The sequence below is a fragment of the Euprymna scolopes genome, chromosome 26, assembly GCF_053919585.1.
Source record: "Euprymna scolopes isolate OS-2025 chromosome 26, ASM5391958v1, whole genome shotgun sequence".
Lineage (NCBI taxonomy): Eukaryota > Metazoa > Mollusca > Cephalopoda > Sepiida > Sepiolidae > Euprymna > Euprymna scolopes.
The window spans coordinates 50929915-50948501 of NC_136507.1; the positions used below are offsets into that span (position 1 = coordinate 50929915).

At 31.8% G+C, this 18587-nt stretch overlaps 1 protein-coding gene across 1 annotated transcript; it reads right to left on the minus strand.

The window, feature by feature from the left end:
- Positions 1-1356: 1356 nt before the first annotated feature.
- LOC145248032 (late histone H1-like) lies at positions 1357-18296 on the minus strand. The gene is made up of 2 exons (XM_080109756.1): positions 17717-18296; positions 1357-2306 (listed from the first exon to the last, which is right to left on the minus strand). Exons 1-2 carry the CDS (start codon positions 18220-18222, stop codon positions 2225-2227), a joined length of 588 nt encoding a protein of 195 aa, XP_079965882.1. The 5' UTR covers positions 18223-18296; the 3' UTR covers positions 1357-2224.
- Positions 18297-18587: the final 291 nt, after the last annotated feature.

Here is an 18587-nt window from a genome sequence, read left to right on the forward strand (position 1 = left end):
GACCCAAAATTGGCTGAATAGTTTGTTAGAGACCGCAAAGGTCAAATCTTTTGAACTTTGACCACTTAGCACCCAAATTTTCAGCCAAAAACCGATTAAAAAGCTTGCCTTATGTCAGAATGAACTTTATGCAAAATTTCAAATGTTTAAACCAAAAATTGGCTAAGTAATTTGGTAGAGACTGCAGGTTAAATTTTTTAACTTTGACTCCTTAACATTTATTTTGGACTCAAATCAAAAAGTTTGATCCCTGTCCAAGAAACCTACATCTAAAATTTTAAGTGTTTAGACCCAAAATTTCACACTTTTACAAACTTTTTTACGTTGGCTTTAACTCTTTTCATGAATGAAAAAAAAAAAAAAAAAAAAGTAACTAAACCATTTATTGATAATTTGTCACTTTTACAAACATTTACATTGGCTTAACTCTATGAATATTAAAAAGAAAAACGTTATTAAACATTTAATTTCTCACTTACATTTTTAATTTACATGAGCAGAACTTTTTGGTAAATATTTACATTTAGGTCCATCGCCACAACTCTTTTTAAACAACGACTTTTCTTGATAAATAAAATCTACTTCTCGGCAACGGACATTGAACTCCCCTTTAAAAAAAAAAAAAAAAAAAAAATTTGCAGATGGGTATGCTGACAAATATCAGTTAAATTTTGCAAATATTTTTTTCACCCCCGCCCCCTCCAAATGGTGTTTATTCTGAAATCCGTTCTTAACATGGGGAGGTTGAGGGTGTTTATTTTGAAAGCCGTTCTTAACATTTGTGAAGGTGGACCTAATGTAAAAAAAAAAAAAATAATAATAATAATTAAACCATTTACTGGTAATTTCTCACTTTTACAAATATTTTTTAATTTACATGCGCGGATGAAGAACATCGTTGAGTGGTGCGAAAACAAAGCATTTTTGTAATAAACTTTGGGTTTGTTTTACTATACACATAAACAAAAATATAACAAACGTCATCAAAGTCAAGAGAAGTTAATTTTCTACCTAATTGGACAAGTTTTTTGTGTTTTTCTTTAATGTAAAATGTTTATTCAGTTCGAAAATCCAGTAATGTTGAATGCTGCCGGGGAACAAAAGATGGCTGCGATGTGTTTGAAGACTCAATAATCAATTCAAAATAAAAACTAAACAAAATGGTGATAGAAAGCCACCCAATAAATGTCCGGATTATATTTCTTTACTACTTTTACAAACTATTTACTCACGTTGATTTATTTAATCAATTTTTTTTTTTTGCACCATTCAAAATTTTTAAATTATAAAATTAAAATAAATTAAAAAGAAAACTAAACAATTATTTTTTTTTTTTTATTACCATATTTATTAAACTTTTTTTCTTTTTTTTTTTTCCGGAGTTTATGTACTTATTAACAGGAAAATTGGTGAATGTTATTTTCAAGTTTAAAGTTTTACGATACCTGCGGTATTTTTCTTTTTAACTTTACTTTTATTTTGCCATAACAAAATGAAAGCAAGCTAAAACAAAACAAATTTGGTGTTTATGCACTTACGTTACCGTTATTTAGTTAGTTATTTTTTAATGGTTTAAGTGCTTACCTCAATGTTTGAATTTTTTTTTTTTTTTTTTTTTTAAAGGAAAATTGTTGAAAGTCAAAATTAGCACTTGTGGCGATAAACAAAAAGCTTTAGCGAGTACTACCTCTCATGGAATGTCGTAGATCGAAACAAATGTTATTTCGTGCTAGTTTTTAATTAATATTTTCAAGTTTGATTAAAGTTTAACTTTTTATTAAATTGTGTAAGAAATTTCTTTCTCACACACTCAATTTCCTGCAGAAGCAACTGTATTCCACAAACAAAAGCCATACCTTTAGACTCAATTTATTCACAATGTAACAGCAATTAAAGTTCTTTGGTTCTGGTATAGTCCTTTGCAAAACGATGGCCCGATTTGCCCCCATACACATGGAGCCTTTAGTATGAATTCCTATTGTTGGAATGTTAGTTCATTGTTCCTTTGGAAGGATCCATGATGATCATGGCGAACACGGCAGGAATGATGGCACCTATAATCAGGCATAATGTGAGCCCTTGGGACTCAAGAAGAAATAAGATAAGATCCAATATTTGGAAAATAACATGCCGAGCAGTAGTAGAATGCCATCCTTGATTTGAACAGGTTCAGGAAAATAAGTTGTCTCTGCTTGTTGAGATGTGTCCTTCGTTCATCGACTGTTTAGTATCCAGGAAGGAATTGGATTGGTTCCCTAGTGAGGGAACCGCTGGTTTGAGTATACCGTTCCATGTTCTTTCGTAGACTGAAAAATAAATGCATGAATACAAAAAGGCACCAAGTCAAATCATCTGACACATTCAAATTTAAACCACAGACAAGCTACTAGAATTGTATGGCCGGCCTAAAAGAAAGATGGTGGTTGTATGTGGAATTTCTCACACACTGCCAAGGAGGAGAGGAAAAAGTAATGGATGATCATTACCCCCCCCCCCAATACAAGTTAATTACAACTTTAATTCAATTAAATTTTTTTTAATATTAATATGTGTGCCACTGTCTGTTGTCAATTTTCAGTTTAAAATTCAAATTCTCATTCATCCAGACATTAGCTAATTTCCACTATATGGACTGACCCGAGGAGCTTCATCCTTACAACTAGAACAAAGCCACTCCCCTAAGGTATCTTGCCGATTAATTCCTACGCAGCTGAAATAGTACCAGCTGTCACAGGAATCGCAGAATACCGTTGGCGATGTACCATCATTAGGAAGAGAACAGGTTGGACAGAAAAAGGGACCTTCTATAAACTCAGTTGATACAATATCATCATTACCCTTAATTTCCAAGGGCCCAAGATTTAAGGAATGGACCTGTTCGCACCCATTCTTAAGAACAACCGTGGAACGAACATTGTCGCTTCCAGTAATTAATTTGATTATTTTACCAAGATTTCAAAATTGTCTGGTTTTGTCTTAGTACTATCTCTCTAACAGATAATTTGGGGGCACAATTGCTCCCGATTTTGGCACTGATTTCTCTTAATGACAAGAGGTAATCATTATGCCAGATACGATCGAATTTTTCAATAAATTCATTCCTCATTTCGAGGGAATGTAATAAGGCAGTCCTATTTGGAGTGTCAGGACATATTTCAGCATCATAATTATTAATAAACAAACGAGGTTGATACCCTGTTTGAAGAAAATGATTCGGAATTAAAATACTTAAGTCTTGTCTGGAACATAGAATTTTCAAAAAGTAACGCACCGACATTTACCAATTAGAACACCATTTAACATTTTCCGAAGATTTTACTGTGTATATTGGGGGCGCGAGCGGATGTGATGTTGGGGCGCTCGCGCCCCCAATGTACACAGTAAAATCTTCGGATAAATGTTAAATGGTGTTCTAATTGGTAAATGTCGGTGCGTTACTTTTTGAAAATTCTATGTTCCAGGTAAAAAAAAAAAAATAAAAATAAAAATAAAATAAATAAATTACCACCCCCCCTACTCCAACTTGGAGTGCTTTCTTTTTCTTGGTTTATTTCTTTTTCAGCTAATTTTAAATTTTCCACCCAAAAAGTGCTATAATATATTTTTGAAAATGAGAAAATTCTATGTCCTGGAAAAAGAAATCCCCCCCCCCCCCACAACATAGTTTGTTTGGTGAAGCCGTCGTTTATGCTACAGCGTGCATGCGCGTAGCATAAACGGAAGCTGCGAAATGGTGAAAAGTAGTTCGTGGGTTCAGGGGTAAATACCATGCAAACGGTAAATTTGCCCCAAGTTTGACTATCAGATTCGTTGTCAGCGATCTCAATTACCTATAAAAAAACAAATTAGAGTGGTCGGTGTTCTGTAGTAGCGTATCTGGATATTTACCATTATTTGTAGAAAGAATCAATAATTTCGAAAAATTCGAAAATTCTTTGATATTCTTCCGCGTATATATTGGGGTGGGTGGGGGTGTGGGGTTTAATTTGCGCCGGAAGTTATATTTTTTTATAGCACCCACCCAGCCACCGGTTACACGCGCCAAGGAACATTTGCCAACAACGGATATAATGTAAGTATTATTTTGACGTTTTTTATCATTCTGATTCCGACTTATCCCCCCCCCCCCCCAAAAAAAAAGTAATTTGTCCGCCACTGAAGAAAAAGAATTGTTTTGAAAAAAAAAAAGTCTTTCCGAGATTATTAATGCTATTCCAACTTAACCGAAATTTTCCGCCAAACATTACTATTGCTCTGTGAAAAAGCCGTCAGGTACGCGAGTGCGCGCGCGATTCCGCCATTGAAAAAAAGCTCGCTTATGTTTCCGCGTACTTCCAACATTCCGCGGTTCATACCATGCAAATGGTAAATTTCCGACGGAAACGGTTTTCATATTCTTTTTCAGCACACTGAAATCTACAAAAAAAATTTTTTTTTTCTTTAAGAACGTGAGAGGGGCCTTAAAGTAAAATTTTACCTAAAAAAGTTATTGGTCGGTGTTCTGTGGTAGTTAAAGTAAACATCTTTTTTTTTTTCAACAGCGGAAAAAAAAAAAAAAAAAAAAAAAAAAAAAAATTATGATACCGAGCAAATGGTTTTATTTTTAGGAACACAAGCTATTATTAAAGATGGGGAAGGAGTGTCGCGCTTTAGAGTTATTTCCGTTGCGCGTTCAAAAAAATTTCCAAGATATCTATTTTCAACGAGCTATCATAAAAACGTTTTCCTCCCGCTTGTAAAAAGTACTCGATCAAATTAAGTGATTTTTTTTTCAGAGTTCTTCAGTCCAAAACAGATACGTACAATATAAACTGAGATTATTTTGTGTTGTGTTCATTAAACTGGACAAGTGCCTTTTCTTTCATCGGATTTCATCATGCGGATGAAAACACTACGACTAACTTAGTCGTAAAAGTCAATTTTGATATTTAATTCTCTCTCACCGCACTTACGCCATTGACCTGCAAGAAGTGCTTGGGCAGCTCCGTTAGCATTAAACCTGAAATACCTGAAACTAATCCCTTCTCAAAGAGAAGGCAAGCCGTAGGGTAAATGTTTACTTTAACTACAACAGAACACCGACCAATAAAATTTGTTTTTGGGGTCGCTAACCAGGGTTGCCAGACTTTTAAAAATATTTAAAGCCAAATTTTGCAGGAAAAAAAAAAAGCCAAATTCTAAAGCAAAACCACAATTTTTAAGTTAAAGAAAAAAAAGCCAAATTGAAAATTAAAGAAAAATTGACTATATTGAAGTTTTTAGCTCCTATATTGGATGTATTTTTTTTACTATATTAGTTTTGTAGTATTTTTATTGACAAAGATGTTACCTATGAAATTGAAACTGAAAAATATACCCCCTCCGAACACATTTTTAAGTAAAAAAAGGCCAAAAAAATGCCAAATTGGAGATTAAAGAAAAATTGACTATATTGAAGTTTTTAACTAAATTCTGCAGTTTTTCCTGTATTAGTTTTGTAGTGTTTTTATTGACAAAGATGTTACCTACGAAATTGAAACTGAAAAATATGCTCCCCCTCCTCCAAGCATATTTTCAGTTTTAATTTAACAGGGAATGGTTTTTAATAATCTCATTACAATAAATTATACAGTTTAGATATGTTAAATATTATACAAGAAATCATTGAAGAATATTTAGTATTATTTTAATATTAAATAATTTAAGGAAAAGTTGGTAAATTTGTAAATGAGAACTTTAGAGGCCCCCCCCCAACGAATAGATCTACTTTTTTAAACAATTACGTTTGTATATCTTAGAAAAACCTGTGTATTTTTGAATTTAGAGTGAGAGATCAGTCTCAGATATAAACAGAGTGATCACCCATTTTAACATAGCATTTTAAGGGCATATAACCAGAATTTAATCTGCGAAAGGAGATATACAAGATTATTAACTTAAATTATTTAAATATAACATTTTCACATGTTATTTTTCTTTAACATCCTCCAGTACGATTTAAAAATATATAGACTTATGTTTCACAGTGTGAATTTATTTATCTAAATATTTTTTAATTCCCTTAAAAATATATCAAAGAGGCTACGGTTTCAATTTCATAAAGAAGGACTTTGCATTAAGAAAATAAAACAGAGGAAAAACAAACATTTGAGAGTCAACATCTTCAATATAGCTGAAAAATGTGTTCAAAATACTTTTCATTAATTACTATCACAGATTGGATATAACGACAAACACAAAAATCATGAGAGAATGAAGAAGTGAGTTGGGCTTTTACATAAATGAGGTTGAACTCATTCAGTTTATTTTTAGAAATAAAACGAATATTGAATTAAAACACAGCTATGAACATAAATGTTTGTGATAGTTCATGTGAATAGAATGTCAGAGCAGAGGTAAATGTGGTAGAAAGGTAACAGAAATATAACTTGTCCAAAAAGTTCAGTTTTTCTGATTTGTTTATATATACATGAAAGATGCAGAATCGCAAGTCTGTAGAATTGAATGTAACATTTTCAAATGGAGTAAAATGACATTGTATAAAAGGCACATATGAACATATATATTATTTATAACAATGCAAAAGAACTTATTTAAATTTGGTCAATGGTAGAAAATAGAAACACAATTCTTCCTGAAAATAAAAAGTAATAAGTTGAAAATTCATGGCAAATAGTGGAGAACTTCTAAATACTTAATTTCATCATTATTTATGGTTTCTTCTTGACTATAAAGGTTATCACTTGTGTAGCTGTATCATTTTAGTTGTGCATATAAAGTCTTTGCAACAAATTCCATTATATAAAAGGTAAGAACGAACTCTTACAATAGCATCCAGTACTTTACTTTGCATTCTGTTACGAGGTTTTGTTCTGATAGCAGTAACTAAAGAAAACATTCTTTCAACAGTTGCATTACTTGCGGGGGTTATTAGGCATGTTAAAGCATGTGCTGCAAGTTCCTTAAAATGATCATGTTTAGCCACACCTTGCCAGAATTTAAGAGAATCTGGGGGGATGCCATTCTCTGCAAAATACGGTTCTTCACACCATTCTACCAAACAAACCTTTCTGTATTGTGCCTCGATAATAGAATTATTTTCCATAATATGTTGAAATGGCAAATCTTCAAACTTTGCTCTTAATCTTTGTCCGGGTTTAAAAATGAGAGCCCTTTAAATAGGTTGACAGCGTCAGGAAGTCTTTTTTCTACTTGATGTAAGGCTTCTTGTAACATAGCTTGACATCTCAATTTCACTTTTATTTGAGTTTTTGTCCACTTATGTGCCAGCAGTTAATGTAAAGTTATTAATTTCTTGAATGAACTTGGCACCAAAGTCAACATTTTCTAATGTTTTATATGTTCCATCTTTGTTCAAAAGCCTTTCGTATAAACTCTGGTGATGCATCATCAATTCTTTCGACAGTTCATGTGGATCACTGTTTTCTTGTTGAAATGTTGAATTTATCATTTCAAATTCCTGGACAACAGGAGTTGCAAACAAAAAAATAAAAATTTATCCTATCTGCCAGCATTTCTTTTAAGAGACGACATTTGTATTTTGCACTAATACTTAACTTTGCTTCACAAGTGCTAAAATAACCTAATAATTCCTCCCAGTTCATCAAAATGTTATATAAAACTTTGCCTCTTACTAGCCATCTTGTTTTAGATAAAGTTTGAAATGGAAGAGAAACATTTCCTTCGTTTACAAGATTCATTATTTTAAATAAACTCTTGAATTCTTCTCGTCTAATGGCACTATTACTGAACCATAATGACACTTCAGTTAAAAGAAAACCAACATTAGCAGGCAACTTTGAGAATGCATGTTCGATGCAAAGACTCAAAGAATAACAGATGCATTTCATCTGAATACAATCTGGTGATTCAATCTTAATTCGTGACCACACTGAATTTTTACTGCCAACCATAGAAGCTGCGCCATCACTAGCAAATCCTATACAGTTTTTAAGAATTTGGCCAAAATCAGTTATTTCTTCAACTATTTTGTCAAACAAAACATGTGCAGTAGTTTCAATTACTGGTACAATAGACAGAAAAGCTGTTTGAATTTTTGTTCTTATTACAATAAAATTTAACAAGAATACGTAAATGTTTTTGCGTCGCTACATCAGTCGATTCATCCATAAGTAAAACATTTCGTCTTTCAAATCATTTTTTAGTTCATCTTTTAGTGCAGCCGAAATCACATTTTTAATTATCGCAGTGCACTTAGTTCTATGCACGTTTATATTCTCTAGAACACTTTTTTCACCATATTTTTTCACAATCGTCAATATGGTAAATTGAACTAATTGAAGAATGGCAAGCTGTAATTAAACTAAGTTTTATTTCTGCTTCCTTTTCTTGATCATTTGATTTGGTACGTATAAAATTATCAAGAGAACGTTGAGAAATATTCCTGTTTGGTGTTTTATCTTGATGTTTTGTTTTTTCGTGTGCTAAAATACTGCATTGCTTTGGTAAAACTGTCACTTTGCACAACACACAGTATGCTCGCCGACCATCATCGGCACTTTTGAGCCATGGATATGATTTTTCCCAGGCTTTATTGTATTTACGTCCAGTATCATAACTATTTTTCCACTTGGGCATTTTGAAGAGATAACGAAGACAAGAAATTAATATTGGTCCTCTGTCCAATTTAAAGGCTGTGCGTGTATGTGTGTGTGTGTGTCACTAACCTTTGTTGCTGATAGTAGTAGTAACTTGTTTCTTATTGAGTTGATGTTAGCAACTGTTGACTTTAAGTAGTGGCAACTCCAGTGAGTAAAAACTCAACTGTCATATTCGGTCAGCTAGCTGTTGTTTATATTGGAATCAGCTGAATTCAAAAGAATAACAGACAAGTCATTTTCATTGGTTAAGTATTCATGATTTCACACCTAAATGTTAAATCCTGAAGTGGATACACCATGCTGTGATCTGGTCGAAAACTGTATCTGTGTGCCCCTAATATGGTCTACTTGAAAAGGAAAAGGGAAGAGTAAGCTTAAGAATGAGAAAGGAAGAGGGTAGTAATAGCTATAAAACCATTTTATCAGGTCACATTTGACTAAATTTCTTTTGCAAGTATGGACTTCAAAATTTATAGAATTAAAATAATTATTTAAGTTTTCAGTTTTCCATTTCAATAAATATTTGATTAATAATATATATATATATATATATATATATATATATATATATAGCTTGAGGCATTTGGTGGTCTAGCCGCACTGATGAGCTGTAAATAGCGAAACAGTACCATATGTGAATGAGATGACATATATATATATATATATATGAGGGTGCTCAGTAAAAATGGCACTTGTAAAAATGGCAAAAGTGAATAAATAGATAAAAATGGCACTTTAACAATGGAAAAGTAGGACCGTTCAAGAAGTGCTGGCTAATCTCTCATTTCTCTAAAACTTGGTCAAGTTAGGTTCAATTTCTGTAGAAGTACCGACAAAATTATAACGTTTTACTTCATTATTTATTTGTAATAATCTGAAAAAGTCAAAATAAAATTTTACCGCTGCCATATTTACCTGAATTTAATTATTTTTTTTTTTTTTTTTTTTAAATCTTGAAAATAGAAACTTAATTCAACGATTTAATCGCTGGCAGCCACTGCTTTTAATTTTTCTGTACTAAAATAATTTTTATTTGTTAAAAACATGTTATTATACAGAAAATTGTCAAAATTGATCTATAAACGTTCATTTACAAATAAGTAAATGAAACGTTTAATAATAGGAATGTTGGGTAAAGATCATTTAGAACACCTATTAACATTTTGAAATATAAAAACAATTAAGAGTTGCAGCATGTTAAAATTATACCGTCGATAGATAATTAAGTCCTACTGCATTTGGTATAAGTAATTTATTTTGTTTGTTTTTTGTTTAAAGATTAGGATAATTATTGAGTGGAATTTAATTATTTTATCATAGTTTTATGATTTGAAAATACGTAAAATTGGGGAGATAAGATTTTTGCCTAATGCATAATTATATCAAAGAGTTTTCTTGTTAATTTATTTGGAACTGATATTTTCACCTGTGTATTTTTAGGGACAAGCTCCAGGATAACATTAAGTTTGTCAAATTAAAATGAAATTATATCTATATTTTAAAGTAGATGAGGACCCTCAGCTATCCCTCCTAAAAATGTAATTCTACTTTTTTAAAAGATTACGTGTGAACATCTAGAAAAGGAATATTTTATAATTTAAATTAGTTTCGCATATAAATTATACATAAAATGATCTTTCATTTTCGGGCCATCATAACTTTTTAGGGTAGTTAACTTTTTTCTATCTCTAAGTCTGACTGGCAAAATTGTAAAACCAAATGAAATTGCCTTAAAAAGTAAAAGGCACAGAATTTATCTCCCATAGTCAAAATTATATACCCCAATTTAGAAGAATTCTTTCCTCGACTAAGGACAGACTAGATAAAGTTAGGTCATCAGAGCAGGTACTAAACTACACTTTAATATAAGCATTGATTGACAACGGGGACAGATTACATAAAAAAGATGTTTATTAATGTTTTTTTACGATTATGACATTAGTAACCATTTGGAGTTAGCATCTATTTAGTATTACACATGAAATATGAAGAAAACACTTAAAATGAGTAAACATGTGAGTATAATCGACATATTTCTAAGATGACAGCATAATTGAAAAGTAGTTGGTTATTATCTTAGACTCCACATCTACTTACCATTTTTACTAGTGCCATTTTTTCCATACCATATTTATTGGTACAATTTGTACATAAGTTTCTATTTGTCAATCATATTCTTAAAAGAATTATGTCAGTCATCAGAAGACCAAATTTAATCAGGGGATTGGAGGTATCAACTTAAAATATCTAAAATATTGATAAATTTAATTTTAGTCATAACTCAAAAACTAGACTGTTTCCAAGAACAATCTATGCGTCATTATTAAGGCAAATATGTCTATTAATCCAAGATAGTTAGAAAATCTATAATTATTGACTTTTAATGAAACTTTTGGGACTACTCAGGAAAAAGTATATGAATACTTAAATATTCAGTTTAAATACAACTTTAAATAGCTATAGTTAAAAGTTTTCAAATTTCTATAAATTCAAAATAAACTGATTCAATTAATTTCAAAACACTACTTTTAAAGAATTTCAAACAAAAAAAAAAATACAAGAATTAATTTCAGAGGTAATATACTCAGTGACCTAATTGGCAGAGACAAGGCGCCAGCACTAAAAAATGTCCCCAAAATGGTTTCATACTATAAAGAATTTAGGAAAACTCGTCCCGGGAAAACTCGTCTCGGGAAAACTCGTCTCCGGAAAACTCGTCCCCTTTCGCTAGGTAGGAAAACTGGTCCCTTATTGAATAAATATCGATTGAAAACACATTTTATGATCGTTCTTGAAGGAGATATTGCTTTTTAAAATAGACTATAGCCCCCCCCCCCCCATAATATTTTTTTTTAAATATTTTTATTTGTTTAATGATTTTTTTTTTTTTTTTTAAATAAAATCGATTGCCCGTTTTCTACCTAACTGGCTAAGTTCTTAGTGGTTTCACTTATTTTAAAGCGTTTAATATGTTCATACAAAGTTAATTACAATTTTTTTGTTTCTTATTTTAACGATGTTTTTTGGAGTCATAAAAACAATAATAAAAAACAAAACCAAAAAATTAAAAACTGGGAGCGTTACTTTTTTTGTTTTGGTTTTTTAATTATGATAGTTTTTTGTTGTTATGTTTTTGTTTTCTCTCATACCAAATGCACTCATGCGTCATTTAAAATTATAATTTTATCCATTATCAACATTTATTGTCGTCCTGTCAAATTTTGCAAAAATTAACTAATAAATTAAAAGCGAAATATTTTTTTGGCGCGATAGATGCCATGTGCTTACAATCTCTCGTTAACTAATTTTTAATTTTTTAAATTTTTACTTCAAAATTCTAAAATCAATCATTCAGAGAAAAAGTAATCACTAGATAAATTTATTAATCAATTTTATTGAAAACTCCGCTATCGTTTATCAAGAATCTTTTTAATTTCATTTTTTGTTGGTTGTTTTTCGGAGGGAGATATAGTTTTAACCCCCCCTCTCTAAATTATATTTTAAAAAATATTAAAATTTGGGTTTGTATTACTGTACACAGATTCGAAAAAGTAGTTAAAAAACACCTTTTCCCGAACTTACCGTGTTAAATAGAGAGAGTCGGCCGCCATTTTGAATTTTCCAATACATCGGTAAACACTGTATGCTTTTTGAGCTGAATAAACATGTTAAATAAAATAAAAACACGAAAATTATATCCAGTTTGGTAGAAAAGTAATTTATCTTGCCTTTGATAACATTTATTTGTTATATATTTGTTTTTTTGACAACTTTTTCGAATCTATGTGTACAGTAATACAAACCCGAACGAGAAATAATGTCCGGTAAATCACATCTTAGGGGTCTTGATAATCGCTAAAAAATATAAAATTAAAGAAATTACTGAGGGAGATTTAGTTTTAAATAGAAAATAATAAATTTTAATATTTTTTAAAATATAATTTAGAGAGAGGGGGAGAGAGTGGGGGGGGGAAAACTATATCTCCCTCCGAAAAACAACCAACAAAAAATGAAATTAAAAAGATTCTTGATAAACGATAGCGGAGTTTTCAATAAAATTGATTAATAAATTTATCTAGTGATTACTTTTTCTCTGAATGATTGATTTTAGAATTTTGAAGTAAAAATTTAAAAAATTAAAAATAAGTTAACGAGAGATTGTTAACACATGGCATCTATCGCGCCAAAAAAATATTTCGCTTTTAATTTATTAGTTAATTTTTGCAAAATTTGACAGGACGACAATAAATGTTGATAATGGATAAAAAGATAATTTTAAATAACGCATGAGTGCATTTGGTATGAGAGAAAACAAAAACATAACAACAAAAAACTATCATAATTAAAAACCAAAACAAAAAAGTAACGAAAAATCGAATCGCTCCCTGTTTTTTAATTTTTTGGTTTTGTTTTTAATTATTGTTTTTATGTCTCGAAAAAAACATCGTTAAAATAAGAACAAAAAAAATTTGTAATCAACTTTGTATGAACATAATAAACGCTTTAATAGAAGTGAAACCACTAAGAACTTAGCCAGTTAGGTAGAAAACGGACACTTAGAAAATCGATTTTATTAAAAAAAAAAAAAAAAAAAAAAAACATTAAACAAGTAAAAATATTTTTAAAAAATATTAGGGGGGGGCTATAGTCTATTTTAAAAAATAATATCTCCTTCAAGAATGATCATAAAATGTGTTTTCAATCGGTATTTATTCAATAAGGGACCAGTTTTCCTACCTAGCTAAAGGGGACCAGTTTTCCGGAGACGAGTTTTCCGGAGACGAGTTTTCCGGGCACCCAACTGAACTCTTTGAATAGACATTTAGTAAATAACTGAAAGCGGATTAAACATTTAGGTGTGATATTCCCTTCGTGCGAGAGGGTGGGGTGTGGTGGTGGAGGCTCTTGAAAATCCATGAATGGGAGTGGGAGGTCAAAAGTTTTTTTTTTTTAATCTACAAGTTTTGACATCCAACCAACTGTTTAAATTACTTTATAACTTTTTCTTTAATAATCCATATTTAATAAATATTTATATAAAATTATCAGGAAAAAAGCCAAATTTGAAGCCAAACTGCTTTAAAAAAGCCAAATTCGTGAAATTTGGCTTTAAACAAAAAGCTGGCAACCCTGTCGCTAACAACGAATTCTAATATTCAAAGCCGTCGCAAGTTTATCGTTTGCATGGTATTAACCCTTGCACTATTTTGCGCCATATCACCGTATTCGTTAACGCGACGCATGTACGTGCCCGTAGTCACAAGGCGCATATTTTAAATAACAGTTTTCATCTAATTGAAATACTTTAAATTTAATAGTATTGACCTCATTTATAGTAAAAATAATATCAAGTTCTCACGAGCGGTATACAAAAACATTTTTTTTTAGTTTAATTCTGCAGTTTAATTTATCGTTTTTTCCGTAAGTAACGCGCCGACATACAATAAAGCAGGAGAACTGTTTAATTTTTCACAAAAATTGTTTACATTGGGGCGCGACAAGTCACTTTACTACGCGCGAACGCATCATGTAAAAATAAAAATAGCATTAACGAAGGCGGTGAGATGGCACGAAAGAGTGAGGGTTCATACAATGCAAACGGTAAATTTGCGACGGGTTTAATATCAGATTTTTTTTTTTTTTTAGATAAGGTCCACACTACACCGCCACAATTTTCTTTTAAATGACAACTATTATAGGTTTTCGACTGAATACGTAAATTGCATTGAAATTTTGCAGGAAAAAGTAGTTATCGAGATATAAAAACTTGTATTATGCATTGTATTCTTTGGCGGCCATTTTTTTTTTTTTTTTTTTTTTAACGCGCCTAAAAAAAAAAAAAAAAAATGGCCGCCAAAGAATACAATGCATTTGGAGTGGGGGGCGTAATTAACTTCACAGGGTTTGTATTACTGTTCATATCGAAAAAGTTGTCAAAAAACAAATATATAACAAATAAATATTATCAAAGACAAGATAAGTTACTTTTCTACCAAACTGGATACATGTGTTTTTATTCAATGTAACAATAACATGTTTATTCAGCTCGAAAAACATGCAGTGTTTACCGATGTATTGGAAAATTCAAAATGGCGCCCGACACTCTAACATGGTAAGTTCAGGAAAAGGTTTATTATTTATAACACTAGACAAAATACTGTTAGAAACCACCGAATATATGTCAAGTTGTCACGGTAACATATTGAGCGAATTTCTAACAGTATTTTGTCTAGTTTATTATTTATTACACCTTTTTCCAAACTTACCGTGTTAAAGAGAGAATCGCTCGCCATTTCGAATTTTCCAATACATCGGTAAACACTGTTTTTCGAGCTGAATAAACATGTTACATTGAATAAAAACACAATATATCCAGTTTGGTAGAAAAGTAACTTATCTTGCCTTTGATAGCATTTATTTGTTATATATTTGTTGTTTGACAATTTTTAGAATCTATGTGAAAACTGCTAGTCAAGGATTCTAAAAAGTTGTCAAAAAACAAATATATAACAAATAAATGTTATCAAAGGCAAGATAAATTTTCTGCCAAACTGGATATATTTTGTGTTTTTATTCAATGTAACATGTTTATTCAGCTCGAAAAACAGTGTTTACCGATGTATTCGAAAATTCAAGATGGCGTCTCACACCCTCTTTAACACCGTAAGTTTGGAAAAAGGTTTTATAAATAATAAACTAAACAATATACTAAAAACCCGCCGAATATATGTCAACCTATGTCACGGTAACATATATTGATAGAGTTTTTTTAACAGTATTTTATCCGGTTTTTTATTTATAACATCTTTTCCCAAACTTACCGTGTTAAAGAGAGAATAAGACGCCATCTTAAATGTTCCAATACATCGGTAAACACTGTATGGTTTTAGAGCTGAATAAACAGGTTATGGTTAACTTTCGCCACCCGTTGTTTACAAAGCCATTTGCCGGAAGTGACGTTTTATCTACGGATGATCAAAACCGTATAGAATGAACCTTTTTTTATAAGTTTTATTCAAACAGGCTTTATTTGAACTTAATGGACTTTTTTTTGTATTTAGTAACTGTTTTATTCTTTTTATCAAACAAAAATAGAATTTTTATATTGACATATTATGGACTGTTTTTCGAACATCGAAATTTTAAAATTAGTTTTATTAAAAAAAAAAAAAAAAAAAAAAAAAAAAAAAAAAAAAAAGTGTTTTTTTTTTTCAATTAAATTCTAAACTTTATTTGAATTTTTCAACAAACTTTTACAGACATAACGGACTGTTTTTCAAACATCGAAATTTTAAAATTAAAGTTTTGACCCTTCTAGAGTTATCGAACTTACTTTCGAATTTGCAAGACTGCCAAATTGATTTCCAAATTATGAACATTTTAGCAAATACAGTAATGCCAGCGACAGAACAAGCAACAACAAATATAGTATTCAGTGATGTGAAAGAATAAAACAGTTAATAAATACAAAAAAAAAAAAGTCCATTAAGTTCAAATAAAGCCTGTTTGAATAAAACTTATAAAAAAAAAAAGGTTCATTCTATACGGTTTTGATCATCCGTAGATAAAACGTCACTTCCGGCAAATGGCTTTGTAAACAACGGGTGGCGAAAGTTAACCATAACCAATAAACATGTTACATTGAATAAAAACACAAAAAATATATCCAGTTAGGTTGAAAAGTAACTTATCTTGCCTTTTACAACATTTGTTATATATTTGTTTTTTGACAACTTTTTCGAATCTATGTGTACAGTAATACAAACCCATATTTTCTTTAATTTAAACCCAAGTTTCGTTATCTTATAAATGGGCTGAGGAATGACTGGTGATCGTGGTCAAGATTTTAGCGAAATTTGTTCCCCCCCCCCCCGTTTTTTTGTTTTTTAATTAAACTACACTGTCGGATACTTGAAGGCGTTTAAAATCATCTGAATAATAGGTGAGATTCAGATACGCTACAACAAAACACCGACCACTTTTTTATATATAGGTAATTGAGGTCGCTGACAACGAATCTGTCAAAGTTGGGGCAAATTTACCGTTTGCATGGTATTAACCCACCATTTTGCAGCTTGTGTGTGCGCGCGCTGTGGCATAAACGACGGCTTCAACAAGCAAACTGCCTTCTCACATGGCGTACAAATCTTCCGCGGAAAATTTGAAATTAGATGAAAAAGAAATAAAGCAAGAAAAAGCCAAGTTGGGGATGGGGTGGGGTAATTTCATTGAATCCCCCTCTCGCAAAAAAAAAAAAAAAAAAAAAAAAAAAAAAGTCAGTCCGTAATTTTTTGATTGATACGCCATGTGAGAAGACAGTTTGCTTGGTGAAGCAAGCCGTCGTTTATGTGGCAGCGCGCGTAGCGTAAACGGAAGCTGCAAAATGGTGGAAAGTAGTTCGTGGGTTCATGGGGTTAATACCAGGCAAACGGTAAATTTGCCAAGTTTGACTATCAGATTCGTTGTCAGCGATCAATTAGCTATAAAAAGAAAAAAGGCACACACAAGAGTGGTCAGTGTTCTGTTGCAGCGTAACGTGATATTTACCGTCGCAAGCCATAGAAAAGTACAAGTACGAGTAATTTGAAGAAATAAAACACAAGTTTTGAAACTTCGATTACAATCGAAAACATTTAGAGGGAGGGGGGGGATTACCTTCGCAAATTAACCGAAGTTGTACAGAAGGGCGTTAATGTCACTGAAATACATTTATAAAAACAAAATAAAAATAAGAGAGGGGAAAAAATAAAAACGGTACTCGATGACTTGGAAAAATATTTTAAACCTTGTTCGCCAGGAGTGATGTGCAAACAAAAAACTACCGATGGTTAAAATCTGAGTATATGATTTTATGAAAATTTCAAAATTTGAAGTTGTAGTAAATGTTAATGAAGCGAGGTTAAAAATATTTGCATTAAACCTTTAAATGGCTGAGTTTTTGTTTCAGACAGACTGGGTGGGGACATGAAATGAAGTCGCAAAATGAAGAGCGGGGTAACATCGCAAATAGTAAAAAGAAAAACTTTGGGTATAGTGTCATGGCCCTGAAAAGGGCCGTTTTGTTTAGTTGGCTAGAAAAAGTAAAAATAATTTACTTCTTGGCGGTCTTCTTAGCGGCTTTTTTGGCCTTGGGTTTAACTGCCTTTTTAGCGGCTTTCTTGGCGGCGGGCTTCTTGGGTTTAGGCTTGGCTGCCTTTTTGGGGGATTTCTTCGCGGGTTTGGGCTTTTTGACGGCTGATTTCTTTGCTTTCGGTTTCTTGGCAGCTTTAGGAGCCTTTGGTTTAACCTTCTTGGCTGCAGCCTTCTTGGGAGCCTTGGGCTTGCCAGCGGCCTTAGAAAGCTTAAAGGATCCAGAGGCACCAGCGCCTTTCACTTGGAGAAGGGCACCGCTGACAACTCCTTTCTTCAGAGCCTGTTTCAGTTGAACGTTGACGAGATTACTATTATCGCTAACCTTGTACTTGCTGGTGATGTACTTGAGGATGGCAATTCTGGAGGAACCTCCTCTTTCTTTCAGTGAAGTGATAGCGGCAGCAATCATTTCGTTGTATTTGGGGTGGGTTGCCTTCTTAGCTGGAGCCTTCTTCTTAGCATCAGACATGGTTGGTTCGGGTTCGAGTTAAAACTGTAAAGAAGTGAATATGAGTATGTCTTCCGGGCAAGTGGTACAACAAGTTTCTGCGCATGCGATTTTATAGTGAACGTGCGGACGTAGTTGTAGACACAAAGCCACTGCGCTAAATGAATAAGCGTAATGCGAGTAGATTTCACTAAATTGTGCTAGTCACCTTAATAAACCATCGAATTGTATAAAAATTAAAATGAATGCATGTATTTTTCTTTATATATATGCAAAGAGAATATATCAATCTAATAGGTCATTAAATCTTGCGACTTTTTGTGGTGTCTAAATTATTTAAAATGTTTACTTCTTTTTGATATTATATTTAGAATCACTATGTTTCT